The following is a 20,481-nucleotide window of genomic DNA, read 5'->3' on the forward strand; positions in this document are numbered from 1 at the left end:
AGCAAACCCTGGCACAGAGCAGGGAGGAACGGGGATTTGTGCTCCGCACCGCACGTGGCAGCAGGGCTGAAGCAGCTCCCGGCCCAGCCCCGCTCCCTGCATGGTGCCCGGCCGCCCAGAGCCCCCACCCCACACGCAGAACCCGCTCAGCTCCCCAAAAGAGGCCGGGCAGGTCTGGGGGCCCCCACCCAGTGCCCCGCTGACACCCAGGGATTTGGGGACAGGATGTGGCCAGTGAGTCAGGGCGGCCAACTCGGGAGGCAGCGCGCACCCAAGGGATCCTGTAATGATGGTGCTCGGGGTGCTGGTAGCTCCCCAGGGAGCCGGACACGGGGCTGCGCCCCCAGGGAAGCTCTGTGGGAGCCATGTCCCCGCTCCCAGCCGATGCCGGCTGGGACCGGCTGCGCTGCCGAATTCCTCGGCCCGGCGTGTCCCAGGGCTTGAGCTAAATTTACCTGCTGCTGCCAAGGAGAAGCCCCCCCCGCAGCCGACCCTCTGTTGGGGAGAGGGGCTGAGCACCCCTGCTGTGCCCCCTGGGTGCCGCTGCCCTCGCTCAGCCTTGGTTTGGTTCTGGGGTCCTGTGCAGCCAGCGCCAGCCCCGCGTGCTCACGCGTGCATGAGTACACGTGGGTGTGCACGCATGCGCGTGTGCAAACGCTGCGTGCACGTGGACGCAAGGACAGGAGGATCCACGCTCCCCAGGCGGCAGCATCTGTCCCTCGCCGCACAACCCTGGCACAGGCACGGCGAGGCGACGCGTGGGCCCCCAGGGATGCCCCCCCCCGAGTCCGTGTGTCCTTGCGGGGGACAGGAGGACAGCCCTGGCCCCACGCTCCCCCGGGGGACAGGAGGACAGCCCCGGACCCTCACTCCCAGCGCTCCGTATCACTTTTCCTGGCAGCTGCCTCCCCGCCAGCTCCGGTTTCGGAGCGGAGCCGCAGCTGAGCCCGCCGGGTATTTATAGCGGGGAGCAATGACCGCAGGGGGGTCTCCGTGGCCCTCACCCTGCCCGTTCCCGTGTCCCCCATCCCGCAGCCCGGGGCTTTGTCCCCTGGGTGCCCCATGGGGAGAGCAAGGAAATGGCAGCACCAGGGTTTGGGGAGCTGGGCGCAGGGGACCCCAGCGAAGGGCATGGGGGGGCCCAGGGCTTGCAGCCAGGACGGCCGTGCCTGCGGAGCCTCCCGGCAGTCCCGCCTTTAATGCATTTTCCATTGTTTAATTACTACGCACGGCCCCACTGATGAGCACCTTGTGGGAAGTGGCAGCTGCACCGCCTGTTTTAATCAGTGTTAATTAGCGAAGGCCTTGAGAAGGGGGTTGGGGGCAGGCCTGGGGGGCTGCCTGCAGGATGGGTGCTGTGGGGTCAGTGGGGTCAGGGGGGTCCCTGCTCTGCAGCTGCCACCACCGCCAGTCCCCAGGGCCGCTGGGGCACCGGTGTCACCCCTGTCCCCTATGGGTGAGGATGCTGCGGGGCGGTCACCGAGCTGCAGGGGACCTCTAGCGGCAGCAGGGCCGAGGGGGACGGGGATGGGCAGCGCTGGGTGCCAGGGTGGGCGCCAGGCTGGGCTCTGAGCCGGCAGCACCGAGCCTCATCCGTGCACCGAGCTGCCCGGGCTCAGCGGGGCACGAGGGGAAGGAACGGGGCCAGGCGGAGCAGCCCCTTCCCCAGGTGGGTGTGCAGGGCGGGGGGCACGTTTGGGGTCTCGTTCCTCCCCGAATGACCCAGGCATCACGAGGCTGTTGCTGAAAGGTCCCTTTATGTGGAGTCCGTACGTGCTGTGTACAAGGGGCCGAGGCAGCACCGCGCTGTCCCCAGCGGTGACCCCGCGGCCACAGCCCCCGTTCCCACCACTGCCGGAGCCCTCGCATCCCACACGGGATGGCCCCGGGACCCCCGGGTGGGATGCGCGGGGTGCTTCAGCCCTGCCCTCTCCCACCACCTTCCTGCAAGCAGAGATCACCGACTGCTTGCTCCTGCTCCTGCCCAAATTGCCGAAACAGGGGCAGCACGGACCCCCCCCCAACGCCATGGGTCCAGGGACACCTCGCTCCTGGGCAGGGACGGCGCTGGGGGGGGGGCGGGTGCTGCCTGGCGCAGCTCTTGGACAATAAATATCTCTTAGTACAAAAATAAAAGCGTCTCCGTGCCAAGCTCCAGGGCACAGGCGGGCGCGGGGGCCCTTCTCAGCGGATGGAAACCCGGCTGTGTTTCGCCCCGCGCTTTCCAGGCCGTCACCAAACTGGTCGCCAAGTTTGGGTTTGCCACGTACACAAAACCGTGGGGGCTGGAGCCGGCAGCACAGGGGGGCTCTGCCCTGCCAGCACCCCCGTCCCCCTCCCTCCATCCCCCAGCTCCGAGCCACCCCCAGCCTTCAGCCCCCTTCCACTGCCCCCAGCTCCTCCCGCCCCGCAGCCCCTCTCCCCATGTGCCACCCCCACCCCCATCCCACCCCTCCCTGGCTGCTGCCCCCCTGCCAGCACCTTCCAGCCCCGGGGCCGTCACCCATCGCACCGGGGCCAGGTCCCCTGTGGCTCGAGGGACGCCCCTGTCCCTTCCCACCGGCCCCATCCTGCGAGGAGCAGCGCCCAGCGTGCACGGCTGGCTGTCCCCTCGCACGGGGACGGCACACACGGGAGGGGACAGCCGTGTCCCCTGGCACGGCTGCGCAGGGAGGAGAGATGCCACCAGTGCCTTGAGCTCCCGGGGTGTTTGCACGCCAGCTCTGCTGAACCCACGGGGAAAGCAGAATGGTGGCAAAAAAGCAAAACGCAATGCCCTAAAACGGAGAGAAAAGGCAGAGCCTGGGCCGTCCGCCCCTCCGGGCTGAGCGCGCAGGAGGTGCCGGGGCTCTCAGACACCCGTCCCTGCACGATGTGGCGTGGGCAGCCAGAAACCCCACTGACACGGGTGGGTGGTGAGAATCCGAGCTGGGAAGGGATGGGTTATGTACGCTCAGACCGAACAGAGCCCCCCCGCGGGTCCCGCAACCCCGAGCTCCTCAGCACGGCGAGCGGCTCCCTCCCGGCACCGCCGCCGCTCCGCACGGGCTCCCAGGGGACGAGAGAAACGAGAGAGTGAGAAATAACAACTGGGGGAAAAGCTCCCCTGCAGCTCCTGCTGCCGGGCGGCTCGGTTCCGTCGGGGCCGGCACGGGGTCCGCCAGCGCGCTAGAAGCCCGCGGGCCGTATCAGCATGCGGGTGCCCTTCAGCGAGTAGCTGGGGCCCTGGAAGTGGTGCCAGCGGATGCCGTTGAGCTTGCGGATGTTGTGCCGGGCCGGGTAGTAGATGCCGTTCAGGTTGGAGAGGCCGCAGGCGTCGAACCACCAGCCTGCGGGAGGGAGCGGGGCAGGAGCGTGGTGCGGGGCTGGGCGCCGGGGGGGCTGCGCGGGGACCCCAGCCCGGCCCCCCCACCCCCCCCGCTCACCTCCCGACAGCATCTGGGCGCACTTGCAGAGGCAGTTGTCATTGTCGGCGTCGCGGGTGCTGAAGTTGGTGCCCTGCAGGGCCAAGCCGCTCTGCTGCCCGGCCGTGCCGCTGTAGTCCTGCAGCGAGAGCCTGCGGCCGAGGGCAACGCGCGCCGTGCGTGCCATCAGCACCCGCTAGATGCTTTGGGGGGGGTTAAAAAGCCCCCGGGCCCTGCTGTGTCCCCCAGCCCCTGTCCCCGGCAGCACAAGGATGTGGCATCCCCACGAGGACATGGATGCAGCAGCCTGGGGACGAGCCTGTTTGCACGAGCAGCGAGCGGCTGCCAGTGCCCCGGCTGCCTGCCAGCACCGCGCCTCGCTGGGGTGGGAAATCCCTTGGCCTTAACGCAACTTCAGGCATCAAAATCCGCTTTGGGATTTCGAGAGCCTGGGGAGAGAAGGGGCACGCAGCACAGCCACATCCCTGGGGAGGAAATCTGCTGAGGATCCCAGCGAAGCCCCACCAGGAACCCTGCAGCCTCCTGGGGCCCCGCGCCCCCCCAGGCACCCGGAGCGAGCCGTGCCAGTCCTGGGGGCCGGGGGCAGCAGGGGCCGGGGACACCTCGAGGCCGTTCTCCTACCTGTAGAGCTGCCGCTCGCTGCCCAGCTGGAACTTCCCGTAGTGGGCATAGACCTGGCTGCCCTCCCAGTCCCGCAGCTCCACGCGCAGGGCGTAGGGCGCCCGGCTCGTCAGCAGGTGCACGGCTTCGTTGCCCAGCCAGTGCTCGCCCGCCACGTCCCCAAAGCCCTGGGGAAGCCACGGGGAGGGTGGGCGCGGGCGGTGAGCATGGGGGTGCCCCCGGCCCGTCCCCGTCCCCGCACAGACCTGCTTGTACTCCCTCCAGCTCCTCTGGAAGCTGAGGCTGCCGTTGGCGCGGAGCTGGATGACCGTCCAGCCCCCGCCGTCCATCTCCATGTCGCAGAACGCCTGCAGCGGGGAGCAGAGGGGCTGTGGCCGAGCTGCGAGCAGGGTGACACGGCCTGGCTGGCTCAGGGGGGTTCCCCGGGGACCTCCCATCCTCGGGCTTGGTGCTGGTGCAGCACGGGTGGTACCACTGGTGCGGGGTTCGCGCGCGTCGGGTGGCACCTGGGGAGAGCAGCACCCCTGGGTGCTGCAGCGGGAGCCCTCCCCGGGGTGCGCTCACCTTTTTGGGCTCGCTGAGGTTGGCGATGTGCAGGGTGTAGACCCCACTGGTGTGGAAGCCGGCCTGGCGCAGCTCGGCGCAGTCCTGGAAGAGCTGCTCGTCCCTGGGCAGCAGGGCTGGAGGCAGAGGGGAGGCGTTAGCACCGGTGGGGGCATTTGCCCCGGCTGGACAAAGGCACTGGTGTGCACCCCGGGGTGGGTGCCGGCCCTTCCCATGGGGACACAAGGCTGAGCTTCCCTCGGGATTCTTCGTTTTTGAGGCAAAGTCACCCCCACGCGAGCTGGGCAGCTGCCAGCGCAGGGTCCTCAGCACCCCCTGTCCTGCTGCCTCTCCCCGCTCACCTCTGCCCTGCGAGACGAGGCGCACGAGGCCCTGCACCGCCTCGAGGAGCTGCAGCTGCTGCCGCTGGAGCAGGCTGGAGTTGGCGCTGGCCGCCAGCAGCGACTTCTCCAGGTCCTCGATGGTGCCGCTCTGCCGGCTCACCAGGCGCTGCAGCCTCTCCTTCTCCGAGCGGAGCCCCGCCAGCTCCGCCTGGTGCTTCGCCTCCATCTCCAGCACCCGCACCTCCAGGACGCTGCGAGGGGACACGTGGTGGTGACGAGGGGGGGGCGAGGGGCTGAGCGGGGAGCAGAGCAGTCCCCAGCCCTGGCTGTGGTTCCCTGGCATCTCTGCGAGCGGTTCCCGTCCCCAGGGGCACCTGGCAATTCGCACCCCGCACCTGGCAGCTCGTGGCTGCGCTTAGCTAGGGGGGGTGAAGGTGAAAGAGGAACCGAGGGGGCTGTGAGGGGGCTGCGCAACCCGCAGGGACCCCAGCGAGCCCTGGAGGGGCTCCAGCCCTCCCAAAGAGCTGCCAGAGACCCGGACCCTTACTTGTTCCTGCTCTGCAGCTTGTGGATCTCGTTCGTCTGCACCAGCAGCTGCTTCTCCAGCTTGTTGGTGGACAGGGAGTTCTCCAGCAGCTGCATCTCGATGCGCGACGTCTGGTTCAGCACCTGCCCGGGAGCAGGGGGAGCGCTGGGGTGGGCAGCGGGGTCCTGCCACGTCCCCGGTGTCCCCAGACACCAGTGGCAGCCCCCCCCACCCACCCCGTGCACACCGGTGTGTTAAACCAGCACCACCTTGGGGAATCTCCCCGCTTTTAGCAGCACGGAACCTGCCCCACGCGGAGGTCCTGGGGGCAGCAGAGACACGGGGGCACGCGCACCGTGTGCCCCTGCCGCCGCCTACCTGGGCCTCCACGTCGGTGAGCTTGCGGGTCTGCTCGGCGCTCTGGTTGAGGAGGGAGCTGCCGATCTCCAGCATGGTGGCCGTCTGGTTCTGCACCGCCGTCTGCTGCAGCTGCGCCATCTCCGGCTTCACGCCGCTCTGGATGTAGCTCTCCAGCTGCGGACGGCAGCGAGGACGGGACAGGTCAGCCGGGGAGCTGCCCCGTACCCAGCCTCACCACGGCCTCCATCCTCCAGCCTGGCGCAGCCTTGGGAGCGTTTCAGCACGGCACGACCCGTCCTGGGCGCTTTGCAGCTCATCGGGAGGACGGAGCGGGCTGCCTGCGGCTGCGCTGCTGCGGGGGAGCCCCAGGCATCGCCGCCAAGATTCCTCGGCTGCGGCGCTGGCAGCGCCGTCCCATGCCCTCGCAGGGCTCCGCTCCCCTGTGTCTGAGCCGGGGGAGCTGCTCCCATCCCTGCCCATGCCGCTGCTGCTCGCCCTCCTGCTGCCGTGCTCGCAAACCCCGAGGTGACTCGGGGGGATGCCGTGGTGCAGCCCCAGGCGTGTGGAGGGGACGCCATCGGGGGGCTGCCGGCGCCGGCACGTTTGGGGATCAGGGCTGTGGCACAGGGGCGGCTGTGGGGAGCAGGGCTGGGTGGGGCGGCTGGGATTTACAGCAGGGGGGTCCCCAACCGGGGCTTTCCTCCTGCCGGCATCTGGATGGACTTGTGTGTGCCACTGTGCTGGAGCTGCTGCCTGGCCAAGGGGGGGCCTGCTTGGCTTTGGCACCAGCTTCGGCATCAGCATTGGCATCGACACCGGCACCGGCACCGGCACCGGCATTGGCCCAGCTGTCAGCCGGTTTCCCAGGCCTGGTGGCAGCCCCCTGCCATCGTCCCCAGCACCGGTGACAGCAGCTTTTCCGGCACGTGGTGCCGCCCCACGGCGGGGCAGCTCTCGGGGCTGGGAAGCAGCCGGCCGCGAACACGGCTCCGAAACGGCTTCCGCTTTCCCAGCCCGCGGGGGACAGGCGCTTCCCAGAGGGTTTCTATTTCTGGCGCGCTCGCCACGAGGTTTCCATTCGGCCCCTCTCCAGGGTGACAGCCTCGGCGAGGGCTGCGACCCCCAGCCGCTGCGCAGGGGCCGTGGGGAGCGGAAGGGACGCGCTGCCGCCCACGCTGGGAACGCGGCCCCGCGCCGGGGCTGCCCGGCTCTTCCCACCCCGAGGGTCCTGCGCTGCCCGCGCCCCCGCATCCAGGTGGCTCCTGCCCCCCCCCCGTGAGCTGGTGCGAGGAAAGCCCCCGGTCCCAGTGCCTGTGGCACAGCGGTGCCGGGGCTCCCAGCCCCTCACTGCACTTGTTTGTGCGAGGCAAAATACCGCTGCTTGCTCCTCTGCAGACCCAGGCAGCGGGAAGCATCGCCCCTCTGCAAGTGCTTGGGGGGCTGGTGGTGCAGAAACCCCCCCCCGGGGATGGGAGATGAAGCCAGGGGGGAAGGAGGATCCCGGCGCGGGCACCTCGGGCTGCGGGAGCCGCGGCTGCGCCCACGTCCCCGGGGGCTTCCCTCGCAGGGACGTGCGGAGGGGAGGAAGCGGGGAGCGTCTGAGAGCCGGGTCTGGAAAACATTTCCCCAGCTGAGTGATTGCTGGAGAGTTTCCCTTTAACCACGTCGTTAATCTTGCTGCTTCTCAGGGCTCGGGGAGGCCTTTTCTCCCTCTCGGTCTTGCCTTTTTTTTCAAAATAAACATCTCTCTGAGTGAAGGGCAGTACATACCCGTGGAAAAGGTCAGGCTGGCATGGGGGGGGGGGGCTGAGCACAGCCGCGGGACCTGAGAAAGAGCCTGGCTCCAGCCCCGGCCCCGGCTGCTCCCCGCGAGCTGGTAACGGTGCTTCTTTTGGGGTCCCTGCCCCTTCTGGGGGAGCCCCCGACCATGGCTCTGCCTAAGGAAGAGGAACTGAAGAGGGGCTGGGGGTCACCCCAGGAGGGGGCCGTGGGGCTGCGGGTCACCCCAAAACGCTCCCCAGACTGGGCCAGCCCCGGGACAGGGTCCCCTCCCCGCAGGGAAGGGAAGGGGGGAGCTGGGCAGGGGGGGGCACACCAGTGGGACCAGCCCAAGCCACAAAGGTGTCCAGCTCCTTGCTGCTGGTCCCATCCCCGGGGCCCCCGGCAACGTGACACCAGGGGACTCAGCTCCAGCACTGCTCCGACCGTGGCTGGGCCCAGGATTGGCCCCGAGTTGGTCCTGAGCCCTCCTCAAGCCTGGTGCAGGAGACCAAGAGCGGGCACTGCCAAAAATTCGCAGCCTGCGCAAGAATTTTCTGCAGCAAAACCAAAGAAGCGGCCACACCGCTGTCCGTGCGCTGGGGACACGTTGCCCAAAGGGCGGCCACTGAGGCCAGCCCGGCCCCGATTCCTGCAGCGGGCTCCTGCCCCGGGCCTTGTCCCCGCAGGGTCTCGGCCCCTTGGCTGGGCTGGTGGCACCGACAGGCACCCAGTGCCCGTGTCCTCGGCCAGTGCCACCAGCCTGCATGCCACGTCCTCGCTGGTGTCCCCAGCTGTCCCTCCTGGGCTGTGCTCGGCTGCGTGGAGAGGGTGACCGGGCGCCCAGTATCCCCAGTGGGGTCTGTGGTGGCAGAGGAAGGGGCTGGTGGGGTGGGGAGCTCTGCTAGGGGCTTGGGGGGGGGGGCCCAAAGGGGCTGGGGGGACCTTGCCAGAGCCACGGGCCAGGGCACAGCGTGAGTCTGCTCCGCTGGCAGACAGGGATTTGGTGTTGTTTACAATCTGTCCCCGAACCCGGTGCCTCCTTCGAGCCCAGTTTGTTTGTTCAGGCCTGGAGTCCAACCAAAACAAGCCTCCTTGTGCAGTTCCAGTTAAATAAGGAAAGCAAAGAAACAGAAAAAAAAAAAAAGGCAAAAAAAAAAGGCAAAAAAAAAAAAGCTGCCTCTGCTGGAGGGGCCGTGCTGCAGGAGGGGACGGGCACCGGCCGCTGCGCCCTGCTCCTGCACCGTGATTTCGGGCACCGCTGCCCAGAGCTGCCTGGGTGTGCGGCGTCACCCAGCCTGCTCCGGGGCTGAGCAGCACCCAGCGGGGCCGGGCAGCACCAGGCAGGCCCCATCCAGCACCCGTGGCGGGACCCCAGGGCGCAGGGACCCCAGGAGTCCATGGGGCTGAGGTGTGCAAGCCCTGCTGGAGCAGCAGCCCCGCAGCGGGGGGAATTGGTCACCCCCAGCCTGGCCTCACCGGTCCCTCTGCGGCACCCGGAGCTGGCTTGGAGAGGAGCTGGGGTGCAGCTCTTGAGGAATCTGCGGTCCGAGATGGCTGAGGAAGGGGACAGGGGACAGCCCTGGGTGTCCCCACGCATGCCTGCTGCTGCCCTCCATGTCCCCGGCGGTGCTGCTCGGCTCGAGGGCGGGTGGCAGCCGGGGACGAGCCTCACCACGGGCACTGCAGGGACGTGGCCCCGGGGGGAGCCTCCCGGGAGCCCTTCCCGGGTGTGACGCAGGCGGCCGCTCGCACGGCCGCAGATGCGGGGTCAGGAGGCGCCGGGAGAGACCTCGGAAAGGAAAAGCCGCTTCCTGCCTCGCGCTGCGGGGCCGGGGCTGGGGGAGCGCACCGGGGGGGGGTCCCCGGGGTGGGCAGGGGTCCCCACGACGCAGGGCTCCCCTCCTGCTGCCCGCAGGCCCCCCCGGTGGGCCCTGCAGCCCCTCCGGCGAGGCTCCCCGTGCCCTGTGGGGCCGGCCGGCCAGGAGCTGTGATTCCCACGCAGAGCCTCACCCGGTGCCAGAAGCTTTTGCGAAGCCCATAAGGGGGAGAACTATGAAGCTGGAGAGGTTTCGCTGGCCCCTGCCCTTGGGCTCCTCGCTCCGCCGCCTGCCAACAGCCTACCCGCCAGCTTCCCAGCAGGGCCGCATCCTGACCCAGGATGGGGAACGCTCAGCCCCACGGGACGCCTGGTGCGGTGGGCACCAGGAGGGGACCCGTGGTGGGGACGGCAGGGGGGTGCAGGGCGGCGAGCACCGGCAAGCCGCAGCGCCCGCGGCACCCTCCCCATCCCCTCTGGGGAACAAACTGGGGCAGGATCAGGCCCTGGGGCTGAGACCAGCGGGGAAGGCGCTGACCTGGCCGCAGCAAGCAGCTTTGGCGGGCATAGGGCAGATGTGGGGGGGCACCCCCCCTACCCACCACCCTCCCCAATACCTCTCCCCACCCCGCAGCACCCTCCTACCTTCAGCAGCCACTGGGTGCTGTTCTCCAGGATCCTCTCGAGGTGCTGCAGGCGCTGGGCAGCCCCGCGGGCGGCGTGCGCGGTGCCGGCCGGCGAGTCCCGCTGCAGCAGCGCGTTGGAGGGGCTGGGGGCGGCGCTGGGCGGGCAGGGCGCCGGGTCGGCCTCGGGCAGCACGAAGGTGTAGCTGCAGTGCCCGTGCTGCACGCGGTGGAAGCGCCGCCGGCCGCCCCCATCCAGCGCCCGCCGCTGGGCTGCGGCCGCGCACAGCGCCGCCAGCGCCGCCAGGACGAGGCCGAGCGCCCGCATGGCACGGGCACGGCACGGCCCCCTCCCCGCACCCAGGGGTGCTGCGGGTGCGAGGAGTCAGTGGGTGCTGTGCGCCCAGCCCCGGCGCTGCGCCCTCGGCATTTCCTCCCGGCGCGCTCTGAGCAGGCTTCCAGCCGCCCCGGCCTTTTATCGCTAGGCTGGGTCTCGCTCAGCCCTTGCAAGGGGAAAAAAAAAAAAAAAAAAAAGAAGAAAAACAAAGGAAAAAATCTGTTTAAAAACAATACTTCTATCTTTTTTCTCTCCTCTGAGCCCGCTGCGGGGAGATCAAGTTTCACACGTGATCTTTACATGTCTCACGCACGCAGAGTCCGGCCGCCCGCCCTCCCCGCACGGCCACCCCTGGCCCCCGGCCCCCCACAGCCCCGCAGTGCCCTCCCCAGCCCCGAGCCCCCCGGCCCTTTCCCAGAGGGTCCCCCCATCCGCCCCCGCTGCCCCCTGTCACCCTCGGGTCCCTCCGGGCCGTGCTCCCCCCGCCTCCAGCTATTTATATCAGGGGAGGAAGCTGAGCGCTGCTTTCGGCCGCTCCGGCCGTGGGACGAGCCTGCGGGGACCGTGGGGACCCAGCTGAGCGTGGTGGGATCCAGCTGGATCCCACGTGGGGTTTGGGGGTGCTGTGAGCAGGGCTTTGTGCTGGTGCGGGGTCCCTGGGGGCGTGCGGGGCTCAGCCAGCATTTTCCTCCTGCCCCAAGGGGGCTTGGGCTTCTCCTTTAGCCCCGGATTTGGATGCAGACCCCGGCCCCGCAGAGCGAGGAGCTGCCGTGGTGGCTGAGCTGTGTGGGATGGGGACACCCTGGGGTGTCCCCACACCCCCAGCCTCAAAGGGGTGTTTCAGTGGGGGGGGGGCACGACCCCAAACACACACCGTGCCCCCATTTCCACCCGTGACCTACCAAATCCGGGCGCACGCTGCCCGCGCCGGCACAGGGATGTCCCTGCCTGCCCCAGGAGGTGCGGTGCAGCCCCTGGTGGCTTCAGGGCACCTCCCGGTCCCCAAGCCCCCACCTCAGCCCGCCCCATGGAGGGGCGTCCCCAGGCCACCCCGCTCTTCGCCACTCACCCCAGGGTGTGGGATAAAACGAAATGCCCTTGTGAGGCCGTGCTGTCCCGGCTGGGTGCCAGCACCCACCCCCGTGCACCCACGCAGGGTGGCAGGATGCCGAGCGGCTGCGCACCCACGCGGCGCAGCCGTCCCACGGCCAGCGCGGGGCCCCAGCGCCTGGCGCGGAGCCCACGGGGCCAGGCTACGTGCTGGGCTATTTCTAAGCTGTCCCAGGAGGGGACAGGGCTGGCCGTGGGGACAGGCTGGCATGGCAGAGCGAACCTCCCCCGGCACAGGAACACCCGCCCTGGCACCTTCCCAGGGTTTTCCGCCGGGTTACGCAGCACGGGGGGGCCGTGGTGGTCACAGGGTGCTCTGGCCCCTCTGGATACTGGGGACCCCCCCTGGTTTAAGGGGCAGCCGAGAGCCCCTTTTCCTTGCCCTGGTGTCCTGTTGGTGCTCGCGGTGCTGCCCCGTCCCAGCATCTGCTGCCTGCAGCACCCCAGCAGCTCCAGGGCAACTCCAGCTTCCTCAGGAGCCGCCAGGAATCCCCCTGCCAGCCTCTGGGGCGGCCCGGAGCAGCCCCAAGCACCCAGATCCTGCCTGCACCCCACCAGGGGCAGGACCCCGAGAGCCAGCCCCGGAGGGGTCCCACGGGCTGGGCTCGCAGCAGCGCCCGGGGGAAGGGGCAGGGTGCCGGGGACGTTGCTTCTCCTGCTGCTGGCTCAGACACCACGAGATGCCGGTGCTGCTTCAAACAGAAACATCAAAACAAAATCTTTCTCCAGGGAAACCCCCCCCCCCCGCCACTTCACAGGGGCCTGGGCAGGAGGTGGCAGGACGGAGGGGTCTGAGGCTGACCCAGGCAGCCGGTGGCCACCTTTCCCCACCGCTTTTGGGGTGGCCACGTGCAGGAAGGGCTTGGGGAGCGCAGCTGACCCCACATGCTGCATGCCCACCGCCTGCTGTGCCGCTGCGGGGCAGGGGCTGCGGGTTGACACCGGCGTCCCCCTGACCCGTGCTCCCTCCGGCCGTGCCTCGTGGAAACCATTTCTGCAGCGCAGGAAAGCAGGGGTGCGACGGATGCCGGGGGCTTCAATAATTTTATTTGACTGTAAGCAAACGGAGGAGCTGCCCCGTGCCTGCGAGCGAGGCTCCGGGGCTGGCTCGATGCTGACACCCAGCGCTCTCGTCCTGGAAGGGCCCCGCAGCCCCCGCAGCCCCCACAGCCCCCGCAGCCCCCGCAGCCCCCAGGGCCCGTGCTCGGAGCAGGGATGGGGCAGCCAAACCCTGCCTGTTCACAGAGGTGCCCGCGGGGAGGGCAGCAAGTTCGAGCAAAACGCGCTTTAAACGTGCCGATGCGCTTCTCCGTGGGCCCCACGCGCGTGCCGTGTGCTTTGGCGGGCGACGCACACGCGGTGGCTGGGGCAGAGGGATGGGGACGGGGTCAGCACCCATGGGCCGTGCCCCCGGTCACGTCTGGAGGGGGCCACGACGCTGATCCCGGCGGCGTGGCCGGGCCGCGCAAGGGCTGCTGGTGGTGGGGGGCGTCCCCAGGCTGGCGCTGGTGGCTCCGGGGTGCGTGGGCAAGGCCACCCCCAATTCCTGCACTCACGAACGGCACGGAGCTCGTCCAGCTCTTCACAGGCTGCGAGCACGAGGCCGGCAGGATTTGGCCCATGGATGTGCCACTGGGGACCGAAGAGATGCTGAGGGCCGGGCTGGGCTGCTGTGAGGTCCCCAGCAGGACCCCAGCCCCAGGGTGCCACCAACCCCTGGCGGTGGCTGAGCACAGGGGACCCTGCCTGGCACCCGGAGCTGCTCAGTAGGCACGGGCACGCTGTGCCCCCGGCACCCCAGCGCAGTCAGGACCCCATGGGGACGGACATCTCCCTGCCCAGGGGACGTGCTGGGGCAGGCGTCGCCTCCATCGGCAGGGTCGAGCCCCCCCCCCCACAGCCCCATTTCACCCGGCTGCAGCGAGGGAAGGGGCCGAGCAGGCAGGGGGAGAGGGAAAAACAACAAAAAGCAGGGAGCCACCCCCTCCCCGAGCCCCGAGGCATTGCTTTGGACACTGCAAATTAGATTTTCTGAAAAGGAAATGTTTTACAGGCCATAAATTGTCTCAAAAGAAAAGGGGGAGGGGGGGGGAGAGAAAATTGTGCAATTTTCTGTGGCTGGGAAGCCGGGGCGACGCGGGCAGGGCAGCACAGGGGGAGCTCGCCTCGCCGTGCCCGCGCCGCTAGGTGCCCGCGTCCGGCTCTGTCTTCTGCTTCTTCTGCCGCTTTTTGCCTTTATTTTTGGGTTTGGCTTTCTCTGGAAGAGAAAAGAAGGAGAAAACGAGGGGCTCGCTTGCTGGGGCCAGGCAGTGGAGACTCTCCTGCTTGCGAGGCTGGGGGTTACCGCCAGCTCTGCCTCCAGCCAAAGCGGGTGCTGCCCGGGGAGACCCCGGCCTCGCTGCGAGCAGGAGCAGGACAGCGGCTGCCCCAAAGCCCCAAAGCCCCACCCAGCACAGCCCCCAGCTGGGCCAGGAAGGGTTCAGGCTCGGTGGGACGTGGGTGGCCTCAGGGTGCACCCGCACCTCCCCAGGCACCCCTCCGGCTCCCAGCTCCGCGGGTCGATGGGGACGGTGCCGAGGCACTGAAGCAAACCGGGACACGGGACAGCACCGGCCACGCCGCGGGCTCTGATGGGATGGGGACCCCACGCCTTGGAGCGGGGTGGCTGCCCCAAAGCAGGCAGCTTCACCTCTGCTTCTGCCCCTGTGCCCATCCTGGAGCCGGGGGGCGCAGGGGGTGCGGAGCACGAGGACCGCGGCCGGCCCCGCCGCGGGAGCCAGCGCTGCTGACGCTGGTTCTTTCCGAGGGCTCCATCTCTTTCCCTGCCCGTCTCTGTTTTTCTGCTCTGATCTCCCAGACAATTGCCACCCACAAAGGAAAGGGCACAGCACGAATGCCAGGCGTCTGGAGAGCGCGGCAGGAACACTAAGGCAGATTTACAGCAGCGCGAGCGGTTTTGTGCCTTGGCCAAGCACAGATGCTTCTCGCTTCCAGCTGCCCGGGGACGGCTCAGAAGTGGTAGCACAAATCTCTCATCACACAGCCCGGTCTGGGGCCGAGGCAGCGCCTTCCTCCGGCTCTCCGGGTCTTGGGGTGTCTTGGCTGCGTCAAGTGAACTCGCTGTCCTCCAGCATCTGGATCCCATAACCAAGCACTCGGCCGGTCGGGACAGGAGCCTGGGAGCGAGGGCAGGCGCACACTCCGCCGCGGCGAGGACGCCGAGCCGGCTGCCCAGGGCCGGGTTGCCAGACACGAAGGGGCTGCTCCTGCCCGCCCGGCTGGGGCCGCACCAGCCCGGGGCTGCTTGCAGGGCGGCCGCCGCCTCCGGCCACACCACGCGGGGAGGATTTCCCTCGGCTGTTTTGGGGAGAGACCCAGCTCCGGAGCTGATCCCCACCCAAGCGAGGAGCCCTGCGGTGCCCCAGCGCCCAGCCCCACAGCCTTGGGGCACACAGAGGGCAGGAGCGGGTGCCCAGGTCGCCCCACGAGATGCGGTGCACCCCAAGAGCCGCGGTCCCCACGGGAGCAGAGGGGTGGCCGTGGCAGCACCAAGCTCCACACCGAGCTCCGGGCAGGCTGCATGCGGGCACAGCGCCGCAGGCACACGCCGTCAGCCGCCCGGCAGTGCGCCGCGGGACGCCGCGCTCCACAGCAGCCTGTCCTCGCGCGCCGCCGCCAAGCTGGCCGCATCAAACTGTCACCAGCTTCAAGGGTCCAGGGGCCGCAGAGCCAGGGAGGGAGCCAAATTTCCCCGAAATCGTTGCCACCTGGCGCCCCGAAGCTGCGAGTCAGGGCCTGAGCAGGAAAGGAAATCAGCCTCGCCGTGCTGTCAGCACGAAAACGTTATTTATGATGGATGGTGCCCAGATGAGGATGCTCTCCTGGCTCCGCAGCCCTCTCCCGCAGCCCCAGCACACCCAGCTTTTGTTATTTCCACCTTTCTCCAACCCGCCCCTCCTCTCCCCTTCGCACCCCTTTCCTCGGTCGCGCCCTCCCTGCCGCTGCCATGTAGATACGCAGCGAACCCACAGCTCCGAACCGCAAAGCTGTCCAGCGCTGAGGCCAGGGGCTCAGATCTCCTTCCAAGGCCCACAGATCCGTATCTCATGCAATCTGTCTTTCTGCCAGTTATTAAGCAGAGATTTATTAGAACAGCTTCAGCCCGGCCGCTTGCGTCCAAAAATGACATCAGCCACCTCCTGGTTCCCATCGCCATCCCCGCGCCCGTGCCCGCGCCGCCGGCTGGGCGCTGCGAGGGGCAGCGGGGAGCCCCCACGCCACAGCCCCTAGCCGGGGAGCCCCGAGCCAGGGAACTGCGGTGCTACAGCAACGGGAGGGCACCCGGGGACGAGGGCTGGGGACAACGTCAGGGAGAGCCACCGGGGAGGACAGGATGAGGCCCTGCCCCGGGGACGGATCCCAGGGTGGGCTGGGGACCTTGGCCGTCGCCAGTCCCCCGGGTGATGCCCTCCAGCTCTGCGTCGCTTTCTGGTATTTTGCGGATTTTTGCAGGTATTTCCCCCGAGGAACTCAAGCCTCTCTATTTGCAATTGCCAAGCAGAAAGCCTCGGCCCTGCCTCTCCCTTCGCAGGCGGGCAGGGCAGGAGCCGGTGCCAGGGGCTGTGGCTCACAGGGCAGGGGAGCCTCGTCCCTGCCGGCGCCAGCACCGGGGCTGCTCAGCACATGTGCCTGGGAAGGCAGCTTTCTCCAGAACTGCACAGTTACAGCCACCGGCCTCCAAATGCTTGGGAGATGAGATCCAGGCTGGCCGGCCACAACACCGCAGGACCCCCCGCCACCGCATGCCGCGGGGCTCCTCGCTTTTAAGGAGAGCGGCGGCGGGGCGCGAGGCCGGGGGGCTGCGGGGGGCAGACGGGGCCGCGCTCACCTCCTGGGCAGTTCTTCCTCATGCGGCACTTTCGGGTCTCCAGCAGCGGGGGGCAGGAAGCCCCCTCCTCTCGCGGGGCGCCCAGGACCTCGCGCACCCGCGTCTCCAGGCCCCACTTGCAGCCGCAGGTCCGGCCCTCGTGGGTGCAGGCGCTCCACTCGCCCCAGGGCCCCGGCTCGCACGTCTCTGGGGGGACAGGGACACGGGGAGGGGGACGGTGGCCACGCCACACTGGCATGACCCGTGGGGCATGGGGTGCGGGCGCCGCTTACCTTGGCACTCGCGGGTGCCGGGCTGTGCCGCGGTGCCGGGCGGGCACTGCCGGAAGCACTGGCCCTTGTGCAGGTAAAACTTCTCCTTGCACTTCATGCAGAAGTCCTTGCTGAAGCAGCTCTCGCAGCTGGGCGACCTGCACTCTGCCGGGAAGGGGTGCTGTGAGCGGGGGGGGGGGGCGAGCGCTGAGCCGCCGGCCCCGGTGCGCGCAGGGACCCGGCGCCCTTCGCAAACGCAGCTCCGGGCTGGGAGAGGCGCTGCGGGGCAGCGAGGGGACCCCAGGGCGCTCGGAGGCGCAGGGGCCGCGGCTCACGAGCCACGTACTTGTGCATCTGTTGACCTCCAGACCCCGCACGCCGAAGTAGCCGGGGGGACAGGTGTGGACGCACATCCCGTACTGGCGGATGCCGTCCCTCCAGATGAGCAGGAAGAGCCGGTGGTGGCAGGTGATGCAGCCGTTGTCCTCCGAGCACAGGACGCAGCCCGTGCAGTTCTCAAAGAGGCCAGCGCTCACTGCGGAGACAAGCGGGGGAGAGGGGCTGCGGCGGGGGGGCGGCGGGGCCGGGGCTCCCTCCCCTCTGTGCCCAGCTCGGCACCGCCGCGGGTGCCAGCCCGGGCACCTCCGGCAGCTGTGCCATCACATCCGACAGGGCGCTGACCCCCGGAGCAGCCGGCGGGTAGAAACGAGCCCTGACCCGGGTTAATTGGCTGCTGCCTGTTATATGTCAAGGGAACAAAGAGCGTTTCGGAAACGTTCAAGTGGAGCCGCGATAAGGATCTGTCTGGTGGCTCAAGAGCCGCCGCCGCCGCCTCCCCGGCTGCTCCCGCCGCGCTCCGACCTGCACGGGGGCAGCGGGCCCCGGGGGGGCTCTGCTCCTGGGGACAAGGACAGGGGGACAAGGACCGGGGCCAGCCCCATGCAGCCGGCAGCACCTGGAGGTGCCCTCCTGTCCCTGGAGCCAGCTTCCCCTGCCAGAGTCGCAGCCCGGAGAGATGCTAGTGGCCCGGGGACATTTCAGGAGCTGGTGACTGAGCCCGGAGCACCAGGGCAGGCAGGGCAGCCACCGGCTTCTCTGCCCACCCACCCACCGGGGTCTTTCAGCACCCCCAGAATAGTGGGGTGTCTCCATAATGGGCCCCCAGGCTCCTCTGCTCCAACGGCGACGTGCCTGCTGCACCCGCTGCTGTTTGGAAGAGTTTGTTTGGCTCTTCTGGGACAGAAAGCTCGCTTTTAACACCCCGAAGCAAAAGCTCGTGCTGTACAGCCAGCGACAGTGCCAGGAACACGGGTGGTGCGTGCTCGGGGCCCAGGCTGTCTGCTAGCAGGTCTTACAGCATTAAGATGTTTTTCTGCACACAGCAAAGGCCAAAGGAGGAGGCTGCCCCAGGCAGAGCAGAGCCCTGGAGGCTGCGGTTACCAGAGCCGGAGGCTGGTGCGCAGCCCTGGGCTCTGCTCCCCGGTAAGGGCCCGCAGCCGCCGCCTTCCCCGCAGTGCCGGTGGGACAGCCTGGTGCGGGGCTGGATCCCACCGGGAGCAAACTGGGGCCAGCGTCTGGGACGTGCCGGGGTGCTGAGAACACGAGCAAGGGGCAGCAGCTTTGACCTGGTCTCGGACCCCTCCTGGGAAGCCAGCGGGCGAGGGAGGGAGCTCAGGGCTGGGGCCACAGCGGGGAGATGCAGGCAGAGGACGCCTCGCAGCTCTGGCACGGCTTTCCCAGGTGCTGTGGCAGCGCCACGCAGCCATCCCCGAGCCAGATTGTCCCGGTCCCCTCGCTGGAGGCCAGGGGGCTTGCACGGCGCGGCGGCACGACGCAGCGCGACTCGCTGCGGCCAGGAGGCTGCGTGTGCTGGGAGCCCGCTAATGAAGCACCTTGGATCCATTAAGTTGTTATGGTCTCCGTTACATATTTACCAAACGCTGACAACATTTGTGTTCCTGGCTGCAGCTGGAGCAGCTTCCCAGGAGACCCAGGGATTTACGAGCGTCTTTCCCTTCCCCAGTTCTTTTTGATGATTTTTTTTTTTTTTTTTGCTGCTCTTTCTCCAACACCCAGCTGGGGCAGGGAAGGTGCAGGGACGGGATGAGCCGTGGCAGCGACGTCTGTGTCACTGTCTTTAAAACCAGCTCCATGCCGCGGGAGCCGGGGAAGGCTCCGGGCAGATTTTACTGCGAACCCGCTCCCTGCCTGCTGCTCGAAGCCCTCGCTCCTCCGCCCGTCCCTCTCCTGCCACCGGGAGCGGTGCCGGGGAACTGCCGCAGAGCCAGCGGAGCGCTGCGCCTGGCATCGGCACGGGGCTCACACCCAGAGCATGGGGAGCGGGGAAACGAGGGACAGCTCTCGGGTTCACCTCCCCGGGCACGGTGGCAGATGCTGGGCGCAGGGCTGAGCTGGGACAGGCACCGGGCAGGAGCTGAGCAGCCACCAGAGCCCGTACAGGGGCTGCACGGGGGGAGACGCCGCACATTTGAGGCGCAGACCATGGGTGCCGCGAGGTCCCGAGGCCCTCACGCATCCCGTAGCGCTGGCATCTTACGGCAATGTACAACAAACACGGGGAAAGTTGTCCAGGCTCCAGCCCGAGGCCTCCAAAGGCTCACAAGGTCCCATCCCTGCCCCAGCACCGGTCAGTTACAAAAGTGAGCCCTGGCCCCGCTCTCCGCAGAGTCCGGGCTGCCGTGGCACCACCCTACAGAGGGGACACGAGCCTGTGTCCCCCGGCACAGCCCCGGGACACCCAAGCAGCGGCTCAGCCGGCCCCTCTGCTATGGGGAAGGATGGGGCAGGGAGCAGCAGTGCTCCGAGCATCCTTCCAGGACGTTTTGCTCCCCACGCACTCAACGCATCGAGCGGAGAACAGAAGCACCGGCACAGCACCGCGCTCTGCGCCCAGCACCCGCACCCTGCCCTGGGGGGCTGCGAGGCTGGCCCCCGTGCCACCAGCTGGCCCCTGTCCCCTGCTAACCCGTGTGGGACAGCGCTGGCACGGGGCAGGTGATGCCGCTGGGGCTGAGCTTTGCCCTCTCCACGCACGGCCGAGGGGAAGCGGCCGCCCTGCGGGGGTCTTTCCCCAGAGGAACCAGCCCCGGGTGCGAGCTGGCCCCGTCTCGCCCCTCCTGCTCCACCTCGGGGAGCCGGGGCCCCGAAGCCGCCCGCGGCACCTGGGCGGGACGAGGCGGCCGCACACGCCTTACCTTGCTTCTTCCACCGGTTCTGCGCGAGCATTTCCACGGAGCTGATGAATAGCAGCAACATGAGGATTATCCACTGCATCTGGGCAGCAGGGGTTGAGGGCCGGCAAGAAATCAGAGCATCCGAGCGGCCGGCGGGCTCGCCTCCCCGCCCGAGCCAGCCGAGAGAGGCGGTGGAAGGAAGGGAAGAAGGGAAGGGAAAGGAGAGGAAGGGAAAGGAAGGGAAGGGAGGCCGGGAGGAGAGCGGCGCGGCGCGGGGCGGGGGGCTCACGCCATGCCAGCCGCGGGCGGGGGGCATGCCCCGGGCCGCCAGGGCAGGGCAGCGCTCATGGTGCCGGGCAAGCGGCGGCTGCTCGGGGGAGCCCTGCCTTTATAGCCGCTGCCAGCCCCCCGCCGCACCCCCCCCCCCCCGACCCCCCCGGCGATGACAAAACGGCCCCGGCCGCGGCCCCGCGCCCCGCAAACGGCCCGGCCGCGACCCCCGGCCCCAGCGCCGCCGCCGCCGCCTCGGAGCGGGCGCGCCCCCCGCCCGCCGCCTCCATCCCGCCGCGGGGGCACGGCGAAGCCCCCGGCACGGCTCGGCACGGCTCGGCACGGCACGGCTCGGCACGGGCGGGGCCAGGCGGGGGGACACGCCCAGGATCGGGCGGAGGGCGCGGGGGGG

The 20,481-nt window shown here is 69.0% G+C and overlaps 2 protein-coding genes across 3 annotated transcripts; both read right to left on the bottom strand.

Annotated features, from left to right (window-relative positions):
- Nucleotides 1-1,740: 1,740 nt before the first annotated feature.
- ANGPT4 (angiopoietin 4) lies at nt 1,741-10,623 on the bottom strand. The gene is made up of 9 exons (XM_083801601.1): nt 10,042-10,623; nt 5,838-5,993; nt 5,481-5,602; nt 4,952-5,184; nt 4,611-4,726; nt 4,292-4,393; nt 4,047-4,213; nt 3,426-3,556; nt 1,741-3,329 (listed from the first exon to the last, which is right to left on the bottom strand). The coding sequence occupies exons 1-9, from the start codon at nt 10,345-10,347 to the stop codon at nt 3,169-3,171; spliced, it is 1,494 nt and encodes a 497-aa protein (XP_083657727.1). The 5' UTR covers nt 10,348-10,623; the 3' UTR covers nt 1,741-3,168.
- Nucleotides 10,624-13,196: 2,573 nt separating this feature from the next.
- Nucleotides 13,197-20,248, bottom strand: RSPO4 (R-spondin 4). Of its 2 annotated transcripts, none has more exons than XM_083801607.1 (5): nt 19,821-20,248; nt 16,952-17,140; nt 16,627-16,786; nt 16,355-16,540; nt 13,197-13,723 (listed from the first exon to the last, which is right to left on the bottom strand). In XM_083801607.1, the coding sequence occupies exons 1-5, from the start codon at nt 20,113-20,115 to the stop codon at nt 13,702-13,704; spliced, it is 852 nt and encodes a 283-aa protein (XP_083657733.1). In that variant the 5' UTR covers nt 20,116-20,248; the 3' UTR covers nt 13,197-13,701. The 2 variants fall into 2 exon arrangements, with proteins under 2 accessions (XP_083657733.1, XP_083657732.1); XM_083801606.1 differs by having other exon boundaries at nt 16,627-16,770; nt 19,821-20,233.
- Between the last annotated feature and the right edge of the window lie 233 nt (nt 20,249-20,481).

The sequence above is a fragment of the Anser anser genome (assembly GCF_964211835.1).
Source record: "Anser anser genome assembly, chromosome: 16".
Taxonomy (NCBI): domain Eukaryota; kingdom Metazoa; phylum Chordata; class Aves; order Anseriformes; family Anatidae; genus Anser; species Anser anser.

Coding starts and splice junctions, on each gene's coding strand:
- RSPO4 (XM_083801606.1), bottom strand. CDS start 20,115: ATGCCCCCCGCCCGCGGCTGGCATGGCGTGAGCCCCCCGCCCCGCGCC. Junction 17,141..19,820: donor GAACCGGTGGAAGAAGCAAG/GTAAGGCGTGTG, acceptor TTGTCTCCGCAG/TGAGCGCTGGCCTCTTTGAG. Junction 16,541..16,626: donor CGGCACCCGCGAGTGCCAAG/GTAAGCGGCGCC, acceptor CTGTCCCCCCAG/AGACGTGCGAGCCGGGGCCC.
- ANGPT4 (XM_083801601.1), bottom strand. CDS start 10,347: ATGCGGGCGCTCGGCCTCGTCCTGGCGGCGCTGGCGGCGCTGTGCGCG. Junction 4,214..4,291: donor GCTGGAGGGAGTACAAGCAG/GTCTGTGCGGGG, acceptor TGGCTTCCCCAG/GGCTTTGGGGACGTGGCGGG. Junction 3,330..3,425: donor CGCCCAGATGCTGTCGGGAG/GTGAGCGGGGGG, acceptor TCCCTCCCGCAG/GCTGGTGGTTCGACGCCTGC.